General features: G+C 35.2%; 1 protein-coding gene and 1 long non-coding RNA gene across 4 annotated transcripts; both read right to left on the bottom strand.

Annotated features, from left to right (window-relative positions):
- Positions 1-4,115: 4,115 nt before the first annotated feature.
- LOC137747673 (uncharacterized) lies at positions 4,116-10,064 on the bottom strand. 3 transcript variants are annotated; one of them, XR_011069987.1, is made up of 9 exons: positions 9,959-10,064; positions 9,616-9,874; positions 8,979-9,034; positions 8,316-8,363; positions 7,437-7,482; positions 6,257-6,285; positions 5,647-5,725; positions 5,398-5,533; positions 4,116-5,191 (listed from the first exon to the last, which is right to left on the bottom strand). XR_011069987.1 is itself a non-coding variant. In XM_068487829.1 (8 exons), exons 2-7 carry the CDS (start codon positions 9,785-9,787, stop codon positions 5,660-5,662), a joined length of 417 nt encoding a protein of 138 aa, XP_068343930.1. In that variant the 5' UTR covers positions 9,788-9,874; positions 9,959-10,064; the 3' UTR covers positions 5,291-5,533; positions 5,647-5,659. The 3 variants fall into 3 exon arrangements, 1 of the variants encoding a protein (XP_068343930.1); XM_068487829.1 differs by lacking the exon at positions 4,116-5,191 and having other exon boundaries at positions 5,291-5,533; XR_011069988.1 differs by lacking the exons at positions 4,116-5,191; positions 5,647-5,725; positions 6,257-6,285 and adding an exon at positions 7,157-7,254 and having other exon boundaries at positions 5,291-5,533.
- Positions 10,065-10,246: 182 nt separating this feature from the next.
- Positions 10,247-11,384, bottom strand: LOC137746542 (uncharacterized). The gene is made up of 5 exons (XR_011069866.1): positions 11,138-11,384; positions 10,932-11,049; positions 10,704-10,771; positions 10,532-10,591; positions 10,247-10,392 (listed from the first exon to the last, which is right to left on the bottom strand). It is a non-coding gene; the product is annotated as an uncharacterized lncRNA (long non-coding RNA).
- Between the last annotated feature and the right edge of the window lie 7,018 nt (positions 11,385-18,402).

Raw genomic sequence — 18,402 nt, 5'->3', positions numbered from 1 at the left:
AAAACTTGGACGCGAAAATAGCAGATTTCAGTATATCCATGGTTTTTTCCAATGATAATGGGACTCATGTGGTGAGATCGGTCATGGGCACGGCGGGTTATCTTGACCCAGAGTATTTTCAAATTTCCTTGTTCTATTAGATTTTTTTTTTATCATGTTATGAATACAAATTTATGTACAGTGAGTGGTTTATGAATACTTTTTTTGGTCTGCAGCATGGGTTTTGTGCTGTGTCATGTCAACTAACACAACGTTTGGAAATGAAGGTGTCTAGGCATCTAGAAAGAACTCAAGGCTCAAATGAAGAAACTGGCTCGAATGAAGAAACTTCTGTTACAATTTCACCATACCATAGTTCACCTGGAGTGATTTCCAGATGTTCAGATTCCACAAATGCAGGTTCCATGATAACATGCTAAGGTAGCTACAAACTCTCTCATTCATCCCATGTTCATAACTAGGTGGGTTAAAAATGGGTGTGGGATCTGTTGTGCAGTGAATCAGTGTAGGCTAAATACTAGTTTGTATCTATATTGTCCTCGACTTAATCACTTTTGTCCAATACTTCGGATTGTCTCCCTGACTTGTATCACACATAACCCTAACAGGAACAATGTTTGAAATGCTTTGACTAGAAAATACGTTGGCTTGACCATATTGCTGTCTTAGTATGAACATTGAATGATCCATTGATTGACGTAGACTAAGCATCTCCATGAAATAAGGATCATGCATGTACTGTGCAAGTTGTGCAGCATGAGGTTACAAATCCAGTGTCGTTTACATTTTTCTGTCTTTTATGTCCGGGCATTGCCACATGTTATAAATACCAGGTAGTTCATAGGCTGCAATGAGACACAGAGATGAAGATCTCAACTGGTTTCCTCGTCCTACTGCTTTGTGCAAGTTTCATTCATGGAGAGTGCCGAATAGGTTAGCATTTTCTTTAATGAAAGCGAATGGTATTGCGTCCTTCAGATTTATATTTTCTGTCTGCTTATAAGTTCTTTTTAGCTCAGATTCGAGCAAATGCAAGAAGAACGTTGTTGTTCCAATACTAGGATCATTACTGTCAATGATGGCCCTCCCCTTCAAGTTATAGTGCTCATGCTGGTATGAAAGCTGAGAAGAACAAGAAAACAGGTGCCATTTTATACCCTTGATACTTAGAAGTGGCGCTGCTACTATGGTGTGGTGGTATTTCTATCCATTTGGTCTGAACGCATACCTTTTTGTCTACTTAAGCTGCAGATGGAGAAAAACATAACAAAAGTCCTGTAGCATCAATGAATTCCCAGTTTACTTATGATGAGGTTTTAGAAATCACCGAAAACTTTCATACTGAAATTGAGAAAGGAGGATTTGGGATTGTATACCATGGCTACTTGGAAGATGGTTTTTCCCAGTGATAGTAAGACTCGTGGTGGCATCGGTCATGAGCATAGCGGGGTATCTTGATCCCGAGTATGTTCAAATTTCGTGTTCTTAGAATTTTGATCATTTTAAATAAAACAAATCTACGAGTAGTGAGTGATTTATGATTACTCTTTTTTTGTCCGCAGGTACTATAATTATCAATGGTGAATGAAAAAATTGAAGTTTAGAGTTTTACTGGCCAAGCTGCTATCACAGAAAATAATGATCTTGTCCACATAGTGGAGTGGGTGAATCCTGAGTTTCAGAACGGGGATTTAACAACAATCTTGGAACGAAGGATTTGAGGGGAGTTCGATGTGAATTTGGTCTGGAAAGCATTAGAGACAGCAACGGCGATGTGAATTTGGTCTGGAAAGCATTAGAGACAGCAACGGCATGCACAACTTCCACCTCCCAGCATCGAGCCACCATGGGTTTTGTGCTGTGCCAACACAATGTTTGGAAACGGAGGTGTACGTCTAGGCATCGAGAAAGAACTCCATGTTCAAACGAAGAAACTCGTGTTATGATTTCACCATACCATAGTTCACCTCGAGTGAATTCCAGATGTTCTATTCCACAAGAGCAGGTTCCATGACAGCACCATTTGCTAGGTAATTGCAGCCAAAAGAAGGGGAGGCAGTTGTCATTTTGGTCATCAACTTTCAAGATAATAGTAACCAAAGACTAAATACCAATCATCTTTCTCACCACTCTTGAATTATCATTGACATTCACTATCCGTCAATAATGTTTGAACTTTTGACTATCTATACTTTGTTGTATTTATCTATCGTAAACTCATCCAAAGGTTATGATTCTTAAATAAAGCAATAATATTTTGTTAATACATATTAATCCTCATATGGGTTTTCTGCAATCGGTGTATTGGGACAATATCGACACTATAAACAACATGGAGAGAGAGAGAGAGAGAGAGAGAGAGAGAGAGAGAGAGAGAGAGAGAGAGGCAGTCATTGCCAATTTGTCAAAATGGAGGGAAAATTCCACTGTAGAGAAACCGAAACACCAAATCCCTACGGCCTAGACGGTGAAAAAGCACTACATCCCACTCCCTGGTTGTGAGGCCCACTATACCCCAAATTTTGGTCTCACCCCTCCTCTATTAAGCTTAGCTCAGGTTTCGAACATAAGAACTTCTCCAAATGGAGAAATTGTTTCGAACATAAGAACCTCTCCAAATGGAGAAATTCTTTTGTCCGAAACCCGGAGGTGTAGGGCCATGAAGGTGTTGTGAAGAGTGAGAATGGAGTCATTACATGAAGTAGTGGATACATGAACCGGATGCTAGACTCCGAAATTTTTCCTCCATATGGATGGAGACTTCCTCACTTTAGCTTGACTAATGCTAGCTGCACAATGCAACTATCGTGATTACTGATTAGTCAGAATAAAACAAAATATTGCTGACTGCATATATATCTTGAAATATTAGTACGAAATGAGACCACCAGCTGAATATGATTAGTCGATAAACTTCATGCATAATTCCATCATCATTCAAATTTGATCTTAATTACTTTACGGAAAACCAAAATCCTGGTAAATAATATGGTCATCCCACTATTTTCATCCGAATACGTGTTAGTTTGTTAGGGAGTTACTGTCTTAATCATCTACTGAATGAGTTCTTTGTATCTACTTTTTGTTATGCAATTTATTAGTACTTTATTTTGTTCTAAGTTTTTTCTAACCACTTTCTGTTATGTAATTTATTTGTAACTTATGTTATAATTAGTATAGGACGGTTATGAGGAAAACTCATGTATAAATCTGGTACTGATGTACATTTAAAAAAAAATGATATTTTTTACATTAAGGGAGTGGGGGAGCGGCTAAGTCTCACAATGGGCTTATAATAATGTGGTTCAAATTCGCCTTTGACGAGAATCGAACCTAAAACATCTCACTTACAAATGAAGTGGAATACCACTAAACCATAGTACTAAGTGGCAATACTCATGTACATTTGACAAAGAAGAAAATTCCCTTTTCTACATGGTATCATCTTTGTCCTGCCTATGTTCGATCTTGGTTTTCTTTGTGCTTTCCCTCACGGCTTCTTCCTCGTTTTCTCCTACTTCTACTCCAAATCACTGTTCTAAAAATTTCCGCCTAGGCGCTATGCAGCTGGCACCACCCGATTAATGCCTAGACATATGAAAACTATGAAAGGGTGCCCAAAACATCTTTTTCCTTGTCTCGTTGGTTAGGCTGCCTCAAGGGGGGAACAAAAAAACTCGAAATTTAGGCCCAAAACATCTCCAATGGATGTATTTTGTGGTGGGAAAAATGTGATTTTGAGTTTGGGATGAGAATTTGGGACTGATTCCCCCTAAGGTGGATAAGGTTTGAGGCCCTCGGCTTTTATGCACCAGCAAATGAAACAAGCAAAAACTTGGATGCAAAAATAGTAGATTTTGGTATGTTCATGGTTTTTCCCAATAACAATGAGACTCATGTGGCATCAAATCGTGGGCACAATGGGATATCTTGATCTTGAGTATGTTCAGATTTCGTGTTCTTAGAATTTTGGCCATTTGAAAAAAAATCTATGAGCAGTGCGTGATTTATGATTTTTTTTTTTTTTTTTTTGTATGCAGGTACTATAATTATGGAAGGTTGAATTAAAAAATTGATGTTTATAGTTTTGGGGTAGTTCTATTAGAGCTAACTAGAAATTACGCCCGCGCGTTGCTGCGGGAACCAACTGTTTCAGGCGTAATCGGATGAATAAAACATATTTAAGTTGAATAAATTCAACACAATTATGAACAAACAGAATGATACATGAGTGAATGAGGTCGATAAGACGAACAGTTTTGCTTTTATATACATTCAAGTGAGCTGACATATAAACACATTGTACAATGAATGAGAAGAAACTGAACGTCTTTGATTAGAAAGATATAGTTTCCAAAAAAATTCTGTTTCCTTAAGAAACAGAAGAAACACGTAGTTCACACATAATATGTGTCCTGCAGTGTAGGCAACCATTTCAACAGGTAATGGCAAGAAAAGAAATTAAAATATTAGGCATATGAATGCAAGCTTACAGAAACTTTGTTTTTGTACACTTTCTTCTCCCTTCAATGACAATTTGTTTCTTATCCAGAAAAATAAAATGAGCAGGTCAATGATACTCACATGCGCAAAATGCTAATCCTATGGTCTAAAGCTAACTAAGTTTATAAGTGTAAAATCCCTAATTTCACTGTATTTGGATTGATCATAGTTCGTGACTTGTTAAACTTGATATCTCCTTGTACACTTTGGGAACTTGACAGCTTAAAGAAGTGCTCATAAAAGCAAATTACACAATATCTACTGAAAAACTTAAGAGAAGGGACTCAATTAGTCAACAAACAGGTGCCTCACACATAAATATTAAAGACCAAAGAGAGAAAACCAAGCCGAACTCTTCAAAATTCGTTGGCACACATGCTTCATTGGCTCAATTGAATGTATAATGCATACTTAGATACAACAATTCGAGCAATAGCTCAGAAACAGTGCTGAAATTCCATTAGCACTAATCACACACTGCCGGAACAAAGATCCTAGCAAAGCTATACCAATTAAATGACAAAGACTAAAAACCACAAACAGGAAAAAAAGAAAAAGAGTTATCAGACAACATGATCCAAATATAATTTTATTAGGGTTGGTAAAAGCACAACCCATCCAGCACTTAGAACACACAGTGGGATTTAAAAGCAGGTCTTTCTTGATTAGAAGCTCATATGTCTTGCACCTAATTTTCAAACACTCAAGCGTCAGTGTCTTAATACTTCTAACCCACAGTCTAAAACAGAAAGAACCTCATTTGATGAAAATGCCAAAATTTTCTAAGAATGGAGTCCAAAAATTTATAACATCAACCTCATGCGGGGACTTGGCTAAAATTTATTTTTAAGCATCCAAAAAGCCATTAAACTAAACATAGTTAGTTCTTCGTACCTTTGTATGAAGATCACACAGGAAAACATAATGCATTGCTACATGCTAGGTTGGAATTTCGGGGGCTAGATTAGAGCCACACTTGAGTTCGACATCGAAAGTGAGGCTTCGCTGGTGTGTTTCCACACCACATGCTCTGCAAAAGAGACAATCTCAGAATCAAAAACACATAAATAAGAAATATACACTATATATATAGCAAGAGAAACTTAAGAAATGAAAAGTTCAATCAAAGTGAGTGAAGTGAACCTTTTTTCTTTTTTTAACCCAAAGCATTGAAAGTAGAACAAACCATTCTTTTGTCCTCTTTCTCCCTTTGAAACAATAACTGATAAGGAAAAATAAAAAATTACTATTGAATAATCTAACAAATCATTTAGCACCATCGGTTGCCAACTTGCAATCTTGAGTCTACTAACATTCCAAAATTATTATCAGCAAGTCTCCATATAACCTTTTTGATTTGCTTCTTTTCCTCCTATTTCCCAACCAACAACACATTTCTTATCATCTTTCTTCTTCACATATATGACAATAAACAAAAAAAAACAATGTGCAAAAGATACAAAAAGTAACAATAGCAACTTCATATTTACCATTTACACTTGTAGTAAAATCTCAAAATATTTCAGAAATATCATATGAAATGCACAATGTTACAAATAAAATTGATTAATTAGCACACCAAAAAAAAATGATAGTGGAGAACAGGAAATAACTATAAAAAAATTAAAAATGTCAATAGACCAGGAGAAAACTACTTTAAACAAAATGAAAACTCAGAATTTAGGATAAAACAAAGGAAAGAAATCAAACAGAAAAGAAGACAAAAGAGAAGTAAAAAATTAAAGCAAAATACCTGAAGCTCGGTGAGATTCAAGCTTCGAACTGAAAAAAAAACATTCAGTGGTCAACACCCAACCACTAATTAATTAAGTGGTGATCATGAACATGTGAATAAAATTGTAGAGGTTAATTATACGGAATCTTACCGCCAAAAAATAAAAAATAAAATAAAATAAAATAAAAACTAATTGAAATTATGTGTTGTGCACAGTGATAGCGAAGAAGAAGAATTTCTATTTAAATTACAGATTTTCAATCAAATGCGGAATATACAAAGCAATTTTATTTCTGATTTGAATATAACCAACTAAATCCCACGTTGTATCAGTATCAATGGATCCAACATGGTGACCATCTGCCCCTCAAGTATTCATATCTGCAAACCCTCGTCTAAAGAAAAATTCATCCAGAAATTAATCACTGAGTATGCAAGGTTGGCACGCATATTCACGTTTAATCGTGGCCATGATGATAGGAAATAAAAAAAATACGAAAACAGGAATGATGTACCTTTACTTAGATTTCAGGATTCTAAAACCTGTTGCTGAGATTTGAGAAACATATGAAATGTGTTTCATGATTTCAAATTAGATTTGCATAAGAGTTCAGAAACGCAGACATCCCTTCTTTGCATTCCCCTAAATGCTAAACACTAAACCCTAAACCCTAGGCTTTCAACACCAAAACACCCAAATAGTACCAGAATTTTGCAATGTGCAGGGAATATACTAAAAAAACTTAAACCACAATCAAGCACCGTCTATCTAAACAAAATCAAAGAACCCAAACCACATACAAAATCTCCAAAATCAATTTACGCATCCCCTAAATATATAATAATAATAATGATTCTAGTAGAAATTCCAATCCACTACAACAAAACACAGAGCTAAAACAACAAAACACAGAATACCAGGTATTGCTGGATGTAGATATCCAAAACAGCGGCACCCATCAATTGATCTAATTACGTATCCATTCCCTATCCATGGCATACAAAGTATGTACTCCCTGTTTACATGTTATAAAACATTTAGTAGACCAGCAATCAAAATTAACAACCCTAATTGTTGTATACACCAAGCTCTCCAACTGAAAATGTTTAATTAAATTTTCCAACTTAAACCCCTAAATTAAATTCTACAAATTGAAATAGCAGAAACAGAATTAGAGAGAAGGAAGAAATCACTGACCTTCGAGTTGTTGAAAGCTTTGATGGGTGTTTCTTTTCATCCAACCCTAAAAACAGAACCCACAGTTGTAATATAATATCCAATCATTGGTCAAGAATCAAATTAACCCAGCCTGTGTATAGAAAAATTGAACAAATTTAGACATTTATATGTATGTATATTCCAGTAAATGCACTGAACCCTAAATTGCAAAACTACGTCAGACTGATTGAAGAAGAGAAACAGAGAGGGAGAGGGAGAGTGTGTGGGACGGAGAGAACCCTAAAAACAGAACCCTCTGGCAACCTAATACAAAATCAAGCCAACAAATTCCATTTCAATTTTGACAAAACAAATCGAAAAAGAATAATGAAAACCAGAACGAATTACAGAGGAACTGATGGGTTTATGCATCAGTAACGTGATAAAACCCAGAAACACAAAACATAATATGTATCAGCTTAAAAAACCCAAATAAATAAATAAAACACTCAAATTTCTATGTAAAAGCGAACATATTTTGACCCCAAAACAAAGATGTCATATATGGAGGAAGAGAGAAGCGATAGAGAGTGAGATACTAACTCAACCCCACCATCTCTTTGCAGCCAACACACTCATTCCCTCAACCCTACCCTCAAATCTTGTACCCAATCAACCCTGTGAGGGCACTGACAGCAGACCACCTCCCTAGAAACCGGCCCTAAAAACCCATACCCATACCTCCCTTACCCGTTCCCTTTAACCCTTGCATAAAATCCTCCCATCTCTCTCTCACCCTTGTCCCAGCTCTCTGTCTCTGCAAATCGAAGAAAACAAACCCTAAACAGAGTATACTTTTAGGCAAATATTGTTTAAACACCCAAACATAATTCATGATATGTGCCAAAAAGAAAATACCTCTCGATTAGATTTCTTTCGTTCACGAACTTTCTCCCTGACAAACTCCTGAGATAAAACCAAAAAAGAAAATAAGTCACAACTGATGCAAGTAGAGGGAAGGAGGCAGAGAAAAGTAGGAATTTATGAGTACACCACTCCTGTTTTAGGTTCCCAACTTATAAGGATGCTAACTTCATCATATAGGACAACCGTTAAAACACATTTCTTTCCTAAATTAAATTAAGAAAAAAGTTCGACACTCACATGCCACAACACAATGTTACATAAAGTAATCTTACCATCACAACCAAATTGACACAAAACTTCAAACAGTCATTTTGAAAGCGAAAGTCAAGTGATTAATCAAATACTCATTTTCTGAAAAAGAAAAAACCCAACAAAAATATATAAAAAGTAAAAGTACCTAAGTTCCCAATAGTCCAATCCATCAGAAAAATACAAACTTGCACATGTTTGAGTATAAGAACCATAAGAAAGAAGCAGGGGATGCAAAATTTTGAGAATGGGTCTAATAATACTCATCAAGTACAGATAATCAAAGTTAAAAGGAGGTAATAAAGGTATAGAAAAAAGAAGAATATATTCTACAAATGAATGAAACAAAAGATGGTGACACTGGAATGGAAACACTTCAGGAGGCCAGAGGAAGAGGGACAATACTATAGCAAATAAATTGATAATGCTTGTGCTCTCCTCTGTTCTTTCCCAAGTCGATCCTACAAACAAAAGCACAGACAAAACTTAAAAAACGATAAAACAAAGCACCAAGAAGATTTCAACAATAAATATTTCATACGACATTTAACATAACAAATATATTAACTTTAGATTCTAGACTTCAAATAGTTAACATAACAAATACAGATTTAACCATCATCTCTCTTATCCATTGCCTTTTCTACTATAAATGAAATCAGATATTAAATAACTGACCGTTTTACATTGGCAGATTGCAATTTCTTTGGAAATTAGTCATAAAAGTTAATACATTTCATCACTCCATTTCTGACTTATCCTCTTATCAACTGTTGTGCACCCTAATCCAAAGAATGGAAATTTACCCACCAAATATCAAACTGGATATCTAATAACTGGAAATTTTCCATTGGATATCTAATAAATTTCAATTACTCAATTTCTATGCAACCCCAAATCCAAATACCGTCTGTTGCTCCAAATATCAATGCAAAGATGCAAACTTTTTTACGCTACAACAACAACCATACAATTTTAATAAAACCCACAAAAACCAAGTAAATAAGCAGATTTTTGGCAAAAGCGCTTAAAATACACTCACCAGAAGCAAAAGTGGAGGATGGGATTGAAGCCATTGCTGTGGTCCTCCTGGAGGTGCAGCTTAACATCTGATACAACGGTGTTGGCGGAGGAAAAGGCAGCGCTCTGGACAATCTGACCTCTCTGGCGGCGGTTGTGAGGCAGTTGAAATCTACCGGCCTCGGTTTATCCATTGCTATTTTTTTTCATTAGATCTCTCATTCGGTCTCACTGTTGTTATATCCGTTTCTGTTCTTCCTTGTCAATCAGGATCTGCACCCCTGAAAACCCACAAAGACATTAGAAATGGAACCCACTGCATATCTTATGAAAATAACGTTGAGCCTTGAGGTGTCCTCACAAACCTAAGGTATGGCGCAGTTGGAGTTTTTGACAACATGAGGAAATGTGTAACCCCCATAGGCCCAGCCACATTAAAAAAGTCTTTAAGATTGTTCCGCCTCTTCTCCTGCAAAAACATTGCGGAAAAAGCTCAGCTCTTTACTTCAGATTCTTACTTCTCATTTTCATCAGCTCTTCAAATCAATTAAAATATAAACAAATCAAATATCATAAAGCATTGCAAAATATATTAAGACCGGAACGAATATTTGCATACCTTAAGCTTAAAGGCAATGTAGGGAAGCACCAGTTTCCTCAAATCACCTTGAAGCTGCTTCAGAGGACCAGGCAACTTGCAACTGGAAAACACAAACCTCCTTGGGATTTTATCCCCTGTGATATGGTCCATATTAGCCTGCTTCTTTGTCAAAACTGACTTCACAAACACGTTCTTCTTCTGTTTTCAAATTTTCAGAAACACAACAATCAACTACGTCTCCGAGATAATTAACAAAACAAAACAAACAAACAAACAAAAAAACCTCTTTGATTCAGTTTTCCCTCAACCAAACAGAACCTAAAAATTTCAAGCTTACATTTTTTAAGGCAGCCATGATAGCGTTTGCAATTTTAGCTCCGTAACTTTGTGATTAATACTGCAAAAAATTAAAACAAAAAAATTAAACGCATTTAGAGTAGAGAGAGAGTGAATTTATGCTAGGTATTCGTCAGATAATTAAAACTAATTGAAAAATTAAACAAAATTACCTTTGGGCGTTTAGGGTTTTGGGGGATCTCTGTCTCTGTGTGAGGTTTTAGACGAAGGAAGGAGATGACTGAATGCGCGAGGCAAATTAGGTTTGTTTATTAGGCGCATCCGAATCGTCTAATCATACTAAGGAAATCAGCATCCAGAACACATACAGTCAAACTGGAATGCGCAGGGAGAAGCGGAAGAAGAAAAAGAAGATCGAGAGGGGGTAATTGATAGCTTACATGACACTGGTCGTGGTCGGAGTTGACAGAAATCAACGAAGTCCTGTGCGATTTCATCGTTGTGAGCCGTGAGAGAGAATACGATGGTCAAATCACGATTTTATCACCAGAAGGTCGACTGTTCCAAGTTGGAAAACAGAAAAATTAAAATTCAAGAACAATAAACTAACAGAAACCAATTACAGATGAGGAAACAATCAAATTACCTCAACAAAAATCCATGATTATTCCATGAGTGCTGATTCTATGGGTTTTGAAGGGGGAAAGTTTTTTTATTTGAGATGGAGGATGTTCGATCTGGGGATTTTAGGTGAGCAGATGGGATCTGAGGGAGAGAGAAAGGGGAGGAAGAGAATGGTAAAGTGACGATCGCACCCTGCCTTTCCACGATCATCAACACGCAGGTATCATGATCAACAGCAGAGAGAGTCAGTGGCAACCTTGTAAATAAAGTGAAATTCGGCCCAAAACACTGTTCATTTCTACAGTGCAATTTTGCCAGCTTCTTTAGACTAAAGTAATTACTGTCCAACCTGCAATCATAGAAAGTGATGATCTTGTCCACATAGTGAAGTGGGTGAATCCTGAGTTCCAGAATGGGAATTTAACAACTATTTTGGATCGAAGGATTCGAGGAGAGTTTGATGTGAATTAGGTCTGGAAAGCATTGGAGACAGCAATGGCATGCACAACTTCCACCTCCCAACCATGGGTTTTGTGCTGTGCCAATTAACACAATGTTTGGAAATGGAGGTGTCTATGCATCGAGAAAGAACTCCAGGCTCAAATGAAGAAACTCGTGGTACGATTTCACAATACCATAGTTCACCTGGAGTGATTTCCATATGTACATATTCCACAAATGCAGGTTCCATGGTATCGTTTGGTATGCAGACGGGACGGAACGGAACGGAATGGGACGGGACGGGACAGAACGGAACGGAACGGAGCGGAGCGGGAGCAAAAATGCCCTCGGATGAAAACAAGGAGGAAGAAGAAGGAGACGGAGAGGTTATAATTTTGCGTTCCACGAATGTGGAACGAGTCGTTCCAGGGGTGAGGTGGAACGAAAATTCACTCAAAATTCGTTCCGTGGAACAGCTCATTCCATTCGTTTTAGGCGCACCAAACGTGGGACGGAACGTCTTGTCCCACTCTGTTCCGTCCCGTCCCACGTACCAAACCGTACCGACAGCACCATTTGCTCGGTACCTATTTAGGCTTTAACTTTGCTGGCTCCTACACTATTGTTTGAAATTCTTTTTTTAATACATTGTTAAGCTTTTTTATCCATTTAAGTTTTATGATTTGGTGCATAGTTTCTCTGTAATTAAATTCATTTTTCGTGAATTCAATCAGCAGAAGCGGGTAGATTCAACAAGTAATAAAAAGCCAAAAGCTGCTTCCTTCCAAAAAGTCGGGGGCAGAAAATTAACAAATTACACCAGAAATTATTATTAGTTTCATGTCATTATTCCATCTCTAATTATACGTCCGACAAACCCTGCTTCATACGTTCAAATCAATCATAGCTTCAAGTCCAAATCAATGACTAAAAACCCTATCATGTTGTTGACAAATCTTCCATCGTCGGATAACAAAGCTTATCACTCACATGTCAGGTAAACAGAAATCCAGAGGTGGAAACAAGCCCAGATTAGGATTTCATAGATACTCCCCCTTTTATCTTGAATTCCAATTCAGTTACCACAATTTCAAAGATGTTACGTTCAGAGTAGCTGGTACAGTTAGATCTTTGTTTAAAATAAATAATAACGAAATTCCCAAAATTCTACCATACTTCTTTGGTTCAGTTGAGTTTTGTGGTATAGTTGAATGTGTAATCACGAGAATCTAATATTGTGATGCAGTTGAATGTGTGATAAAAAATCTAATACCTAAGAACATCTAAAAATTCCCATACTCAAACATAAATTGTTTGGTATACAAGAAATTCTTAAGTATGAACAGTCGTGATATGTCACAGTTTTAAAAAAGAAATACTCTCATGCAACCAATTACCATGCTACTCATGAACTTGCACATGCTGCTTTAAAGGAGAATTTTGGTTGTTATCATTAATTCACGATGATATTTATTTGTAGAAAAGGCGTTTCAAAAAGAACAATGTCACAAATTCAACCCACTGTTTTGCTGTGACGTATGAGTGTTTTTAAGTCGAATTCTCTCTTTTTAGGGTATTATTTTCAGTAATTTTGTATTAAATCTAAGTGCTAGAGTTGTGAGCTTATATATTATTCAATCAATAAATTTTGGAGGGGTTTAATGAAAATCTCTTTGCTACAACTAGGTTTTAATTGTAAGGATATTTTGGATATGAAATATCTATATTAGGACAAACTCTTTTCTTATTTACTTTTATGTCGTTCATTCATCATGACTCTTTTCTTTACTACCCCTTTTCCATTATACATTATACTTGAATGTTGATGTTCATCTAACATTATTGGAGGGAAATTGGGTACCGTTTGGTACGTGGGACGGGACGGAATAGAGTGGGACAAGGCGTTCCGTCCCACGTTTGGTGCGCCTAAAACGGGTGGCACGAGCTGTTCCACGGGACCAGTTTTGGGTGAATTTTCGTTCCACCTCACCCCCTGGAACGACTCGTTCCACATCCGTGGAACACAAAATTATAACCTCTCCGTCTCCTTCTTCTTCCTCCTTGTTTCCATCCGAGGGCATCTTTGCTCCCGCTCCGTTCTGTTCCGTCCTGTCCCGTCCCGTCCTGTCCCATTCCGTTCCGTCCCGTCCTGTCTGCATACCAAACGATACCCAAGGAACTTTTCAGCTCGATTGTAAAAGAAATTATATTTTATGTGAAATGATTATATTATTCACATACTTATTTTTATTTTCTACATATTTTTATTAATTTTTTTTATAATCAATCCTTTTTAATTTATTTGATTTATTAAAAATTAAGAGATACGTACTAGGAGCAAAAAATAGACTTGTTGAAATTTGGGAAGGATTTGTGATCGAAATCATGACGGAAGATGAAGTGATAGGATGAGATGGGTTGAATAGTCACCAGTACTGAGTCCTGACAAAAATCCATGAAAGACCAATAAATGTTTGACTAATCAAAACAATTTCAAGTCAATAAGTTAATCACCGCGTGAAATAAAGCAGAGAATGAAGATCATTCGCGTGTGGACGTCGTTTCACGCGAAGCAAGTATGAAAAACAAGAAGTCGTTGCCTCACGATCTGGGATGGACAATTTAGATTAAATGACGGGGTCATGTCCGCAGAGAGGGATCCGGAGAGCATTCTGGTCCATTTGATTTCATTTTAATGGACGGATGACTTTTGGTTTTGTTGACTGCAGGAGCTTGACTTGGATTTAGGTCTATCAATAGATGCCCACCACAACTAGTTGCCAATGAAATCGATCGTGTTCAAATATGAATCTTGTGAAACTTCAATCTTAGCCGTGATTAGATCGTGAGGTCAAAAATGGCGTCAAGGTTTTCCACTGGTGATATGTCACAAATAATTTAGAGAAATAAAATTTTTAAACTAAATTTGTAAACCAAATAATGTATCACCAATAAAATATAAACAAATTGATCGATATTTAATTAATTATTCAATTATCTACGATCACATTATTTGATTTAAAAAAATTTGGTCTCCACATTACCCATAATTTAATAATGTGAATAACTAAGGACATCGATGTATACTTGAAATTCCCGTACTCAAACGTAAATTGTTTAGCACATGAATATTTTTTTAGCAAGAACAATCGTGTGATATGTAACTATTTTGAGAAATAAATACTCTCATATAATCAGGCACCATATAACCAAGCATGTCATATGACAAATTTTTATTAGATGAGTACGTGATTCACTTTTTTTTATCTTTTTTTTCAACAAAGTGATTCACCTTTTTAAATATATGTACAAGTAATATGTATAAGAGAGAATCCCCACAATGGATCAATGCATGTATCTTTGGATTTGGGGAAGGTTGATGCGGCATGGCAGCAACCCCAAACTACCATTACCATACTGAAAATTACACACAACAGCCAACTGGGATTTTGATGAAACAAATTCACATATCCAAATTCGAACCAGATGAACCAAGAACACAATACGCAGTAAACCTTGATAAAATGATAATTTACATTAATAATTGCATTAGCACAAAGAAGAGCATACATAGAAGAAGCATAAGTTCTTATAGTGATTTGATGTTAATTATCCTAAACAATATCAGTTCTTACAATGATTTGATTATCCTAAACACCAGCCGGATGCTGTCGTTTACCATGTTAAATCAGCATCTTAAGATTTTAGAGTATATGCATAATTTTTCTAGAAATTCTAATATATGAGTAATGCCAAATAGATTAATATTTTAGAGTATATGCTTCTTTATTTAAGTTGAGTTTTGTGGTATAGTTGAATGTGCATTCACGAGAATCTAATATTGTGATACAGTTGAATGTGTGATAAAAAATCTAACACCTAATAACATTAGTGTATACTAAAAATTCCCATATTCAAACATAAATTGTTTGGTACACAAGAAATTCTTAAGTACGAACAGTCGTGATATGTCACAGTTTTAAAAAAGAAACACTCTCATGTAACCAAGTACCATGCTACTCATGAACTTGCCCATGCTGCTTTAAAGGAGAATTTTGGTTGTTATCATTCATTCACGATGATATTTATTTGTAGAACCGACGTTTCAAAAAGAACAATGTCACAAATTCAACCCACTGTTTTGCTATGATGTCTGAGCTTTTTAAGTCGAATTCTCTCTTTTTAGGGTATTATTTTCAGTAATTTTGTATTAAGTCTAAGTGCTAGAGTTGTGAGCTTATATATATGATTCAATCAATAAATTTTGGAGGGGTTAAATGAAAAGGGGTGTGCTATCTACACATCCCATTTTACTTCTCACACACCCCATAACAATTTTTGTTCGTTGATCTTCTTCAATTCATCTGATTCGACGGCCGAAAATTAAAAAGGTATGTAAGAAGTAAAATGGGGTATGTGGATATCACACCCCTAATGAAAACCTCTTTGCTACAACTTGGTTTTAATCGTAAGAACATTTTGGATATGAAATATCTATGTTAGGTCAAGCTATTTTCTTATTTACTTTTATGTCATTATTTCATTCATCATGGCTGATTCCACGATGAAGTTTACATTTTGTTTGATACTTAAATTATTGTACGTAATTTTTCATTGATTGCCAAACACAATGGTGCCACTGATGCCAAACACAAGGGGGATGAGGTCCAATAGCTATAGGATTCATTAGGACCTGCCCCATGAAAACAACTCCTCATCTCATTACAGCAATTACAAGGAAGGCAGTGTTGGAAATTTTTCCTCAATCTTAGAAGATGGAGGATCTGCAAATCCAAACAAATTGTAAACAAGATATTACTGAAAGTACACGTAGTGATCAACTTGTAAACCAAATGACATATGTAGAATTTGTATAGTTGTTCTGTGAATTCCAATTTTCTATAATTACTTGGAGGTTTTTTTTATTTGATGACTCTTATTAGTACTAAAAAGCGAATACGTATTTAATTTGAATCTCCTTGTCGTACATACACTTTTGAATGTACTAATGAAGTTGTTATTAAGTTTTTATAAATATCTTTAATTTACTTTGTTAAAGTTGGGTCTACACTGTCATCTAAAATTGTCGAGAAAAATTATAGATAAAATGAATTTATATTTATGTGGTCTCGTTCTGCTTTCACTTTTTTGTCATGTTAGACTCTCTCCGACAGAGAACCTAAACAAAGTCTTTATAATAGTACAATCTCTAAATATGAAGACAAAAAGTTTTTCAAGAGTCGAAATTAAAGTCTTTAAAATATTCCAATTTTTTTTGTCAAAAAATATTTCAATATATAAAAACTCGTTAAATACTTCAAAAAAAAAATCTCAAATGTGAAAATTGTATAGTGCGCCTCTGTTGATACAAATTTATACTACACCTCAATCCAAAAAGTTTTGATTTAACTTTTAGCTATGTATATATATCGTTGTATAAAAATCAATCAAAGAACTTTGGTAAGACTTTTATAATGAAAAAAAAATGCAATTTTAGGTTGAACTAAATCAAACTATAATTAGTTTGGTTTGATTTCGTTGGATTTGACGTATTTATAAACCGCTAAAACCAAGACCAATTTAAACGCTTATGTGTAGTGTTGGAGACGAATTCCTAGCGTTCGATTGTAATAGCTACCACATTTTCTTGTTAGGTTTAGGTTTACCATAGTCAATGAAAATGGTAGAAATACGAGTGTAAATTACTAGCCAATTCGATGTACAAGAGACAGGTTTCTAGCTCGATTGTGTAAAAGAAAACACATTTTATGTGAAAATCTTATTTACACAACTATTTTTATTTCTGATACATTTTTATTAATTTTGTATAATTATTTTTTTTCAATTCATTCAGTAAAATTAAGAATGAAAAGTAAAGTTAAATATGTAAATACCACTGCGTATGCGAAATAATGTTGAAGATGAAGTGACAGGACCGGGTAGGGTTGAATAGTCATCAGTACCAAGTCCTGACAAAAATCCATGGAAGACCAATAAATATTGACTAATCAAAATAATTTAATCCAATAAATGAGTCACCGCGTGAAAAGTGCTCAGACTCACCAACCCAAGTTCACAGGTGTAAAGTGGCGTCAATTATGGGGGTCCTATCATCTTGATATGTTTCTCTCATCTTCTTATCCACATCTTCTATCTTTTATCTTTTATCTATACTATATATATAAAGAGGATATCCATTGTTAACTCTTTTTTTTTTTTTCCTATTTTTTTCAATTTTACTTTTACTTTTAAGAAAAATGACGGTAAAATAGTAATTTTGTACCTTTTGATACAATGATAATCATATTTCCATTTTTTCTAATTTATCATTATTTTAGATACATAATATTTACATAAAAAAAAGCAAAATGGTAATTATATGAATAATGCTAGGTAATTAATTTTTAGAGCATATTTGCTAACAAAATGGGTTTATATTTTTGTCCCTTTTTTTTAAAATTTTTTTACAAACGATATTACTTACCCTAAGAGAAAAGGTATGAGCTTAACAATAATATTGTTCACCTTTATCTTTAACAAGAATCGAACTTAATATCTCTCGCTTATAAATAAAAAACACTATTAAATCATAATACTAAATAACATAATATTCTTTTTTATCTTTTCAATTGATTCCTCGTTACTTTATTAAAGTCGGCCTCCACTATTGACTAATGTTGTTTAGAAAATCCTCATTACTTTATTAAAATTGAAAGAGGATCCCCTCCTGAGCATAGGATGAGGATCCTTCTGATCACGAAATTCGGATCATTCAATTTTAATCTAACGGCTCTAAATAGAGAATCCCCTAAAAATTTATAATAATTGTAACCGTTGAATTAAAAT

Source organism: Pyrus communis, chromosome 10 (assembly GCF_963583255.1).
Source record: "Pyrus communis chromosome 10, drPyrComm1.1, whole genome shotgun sequence".
In the NCBI taxonomy this organism is placed as follows: Eukaryota; Viridiplantae; Streptophyta; class Magnoliopsida; order Rosales; family Rosaceae; genus Pyrus; species Pyrus communis.
This window is presented reverse-complemented; position numbering and strand designations above follow the sequence as displayed.

Bases quoted from the DNA above. Each gene is read 5' to 3' on its own strand.
- LOC137747673 (XM_068487829.1), bottom strand. From the start codon at position 9,787: ATGGATAAACCGAGGCCGGTAGATTTCAACTGCCTCACAACCGCCGCC. The intron at 8,364-8,978 runs GTATTGTCCCTC...GTTTTATCTCAG, and splicing joins TTATCAATTTATTTGCTATA to GAGTTTGTCAGGGAGAAAGT. The intron at 5,726-6,256 runs GTATTTTGCTTT...TTTCCTTATCAG, and splicing joins TGAATCTCACCGAGCTTCAG to TTATTGTTTCAAAGGGAGAA.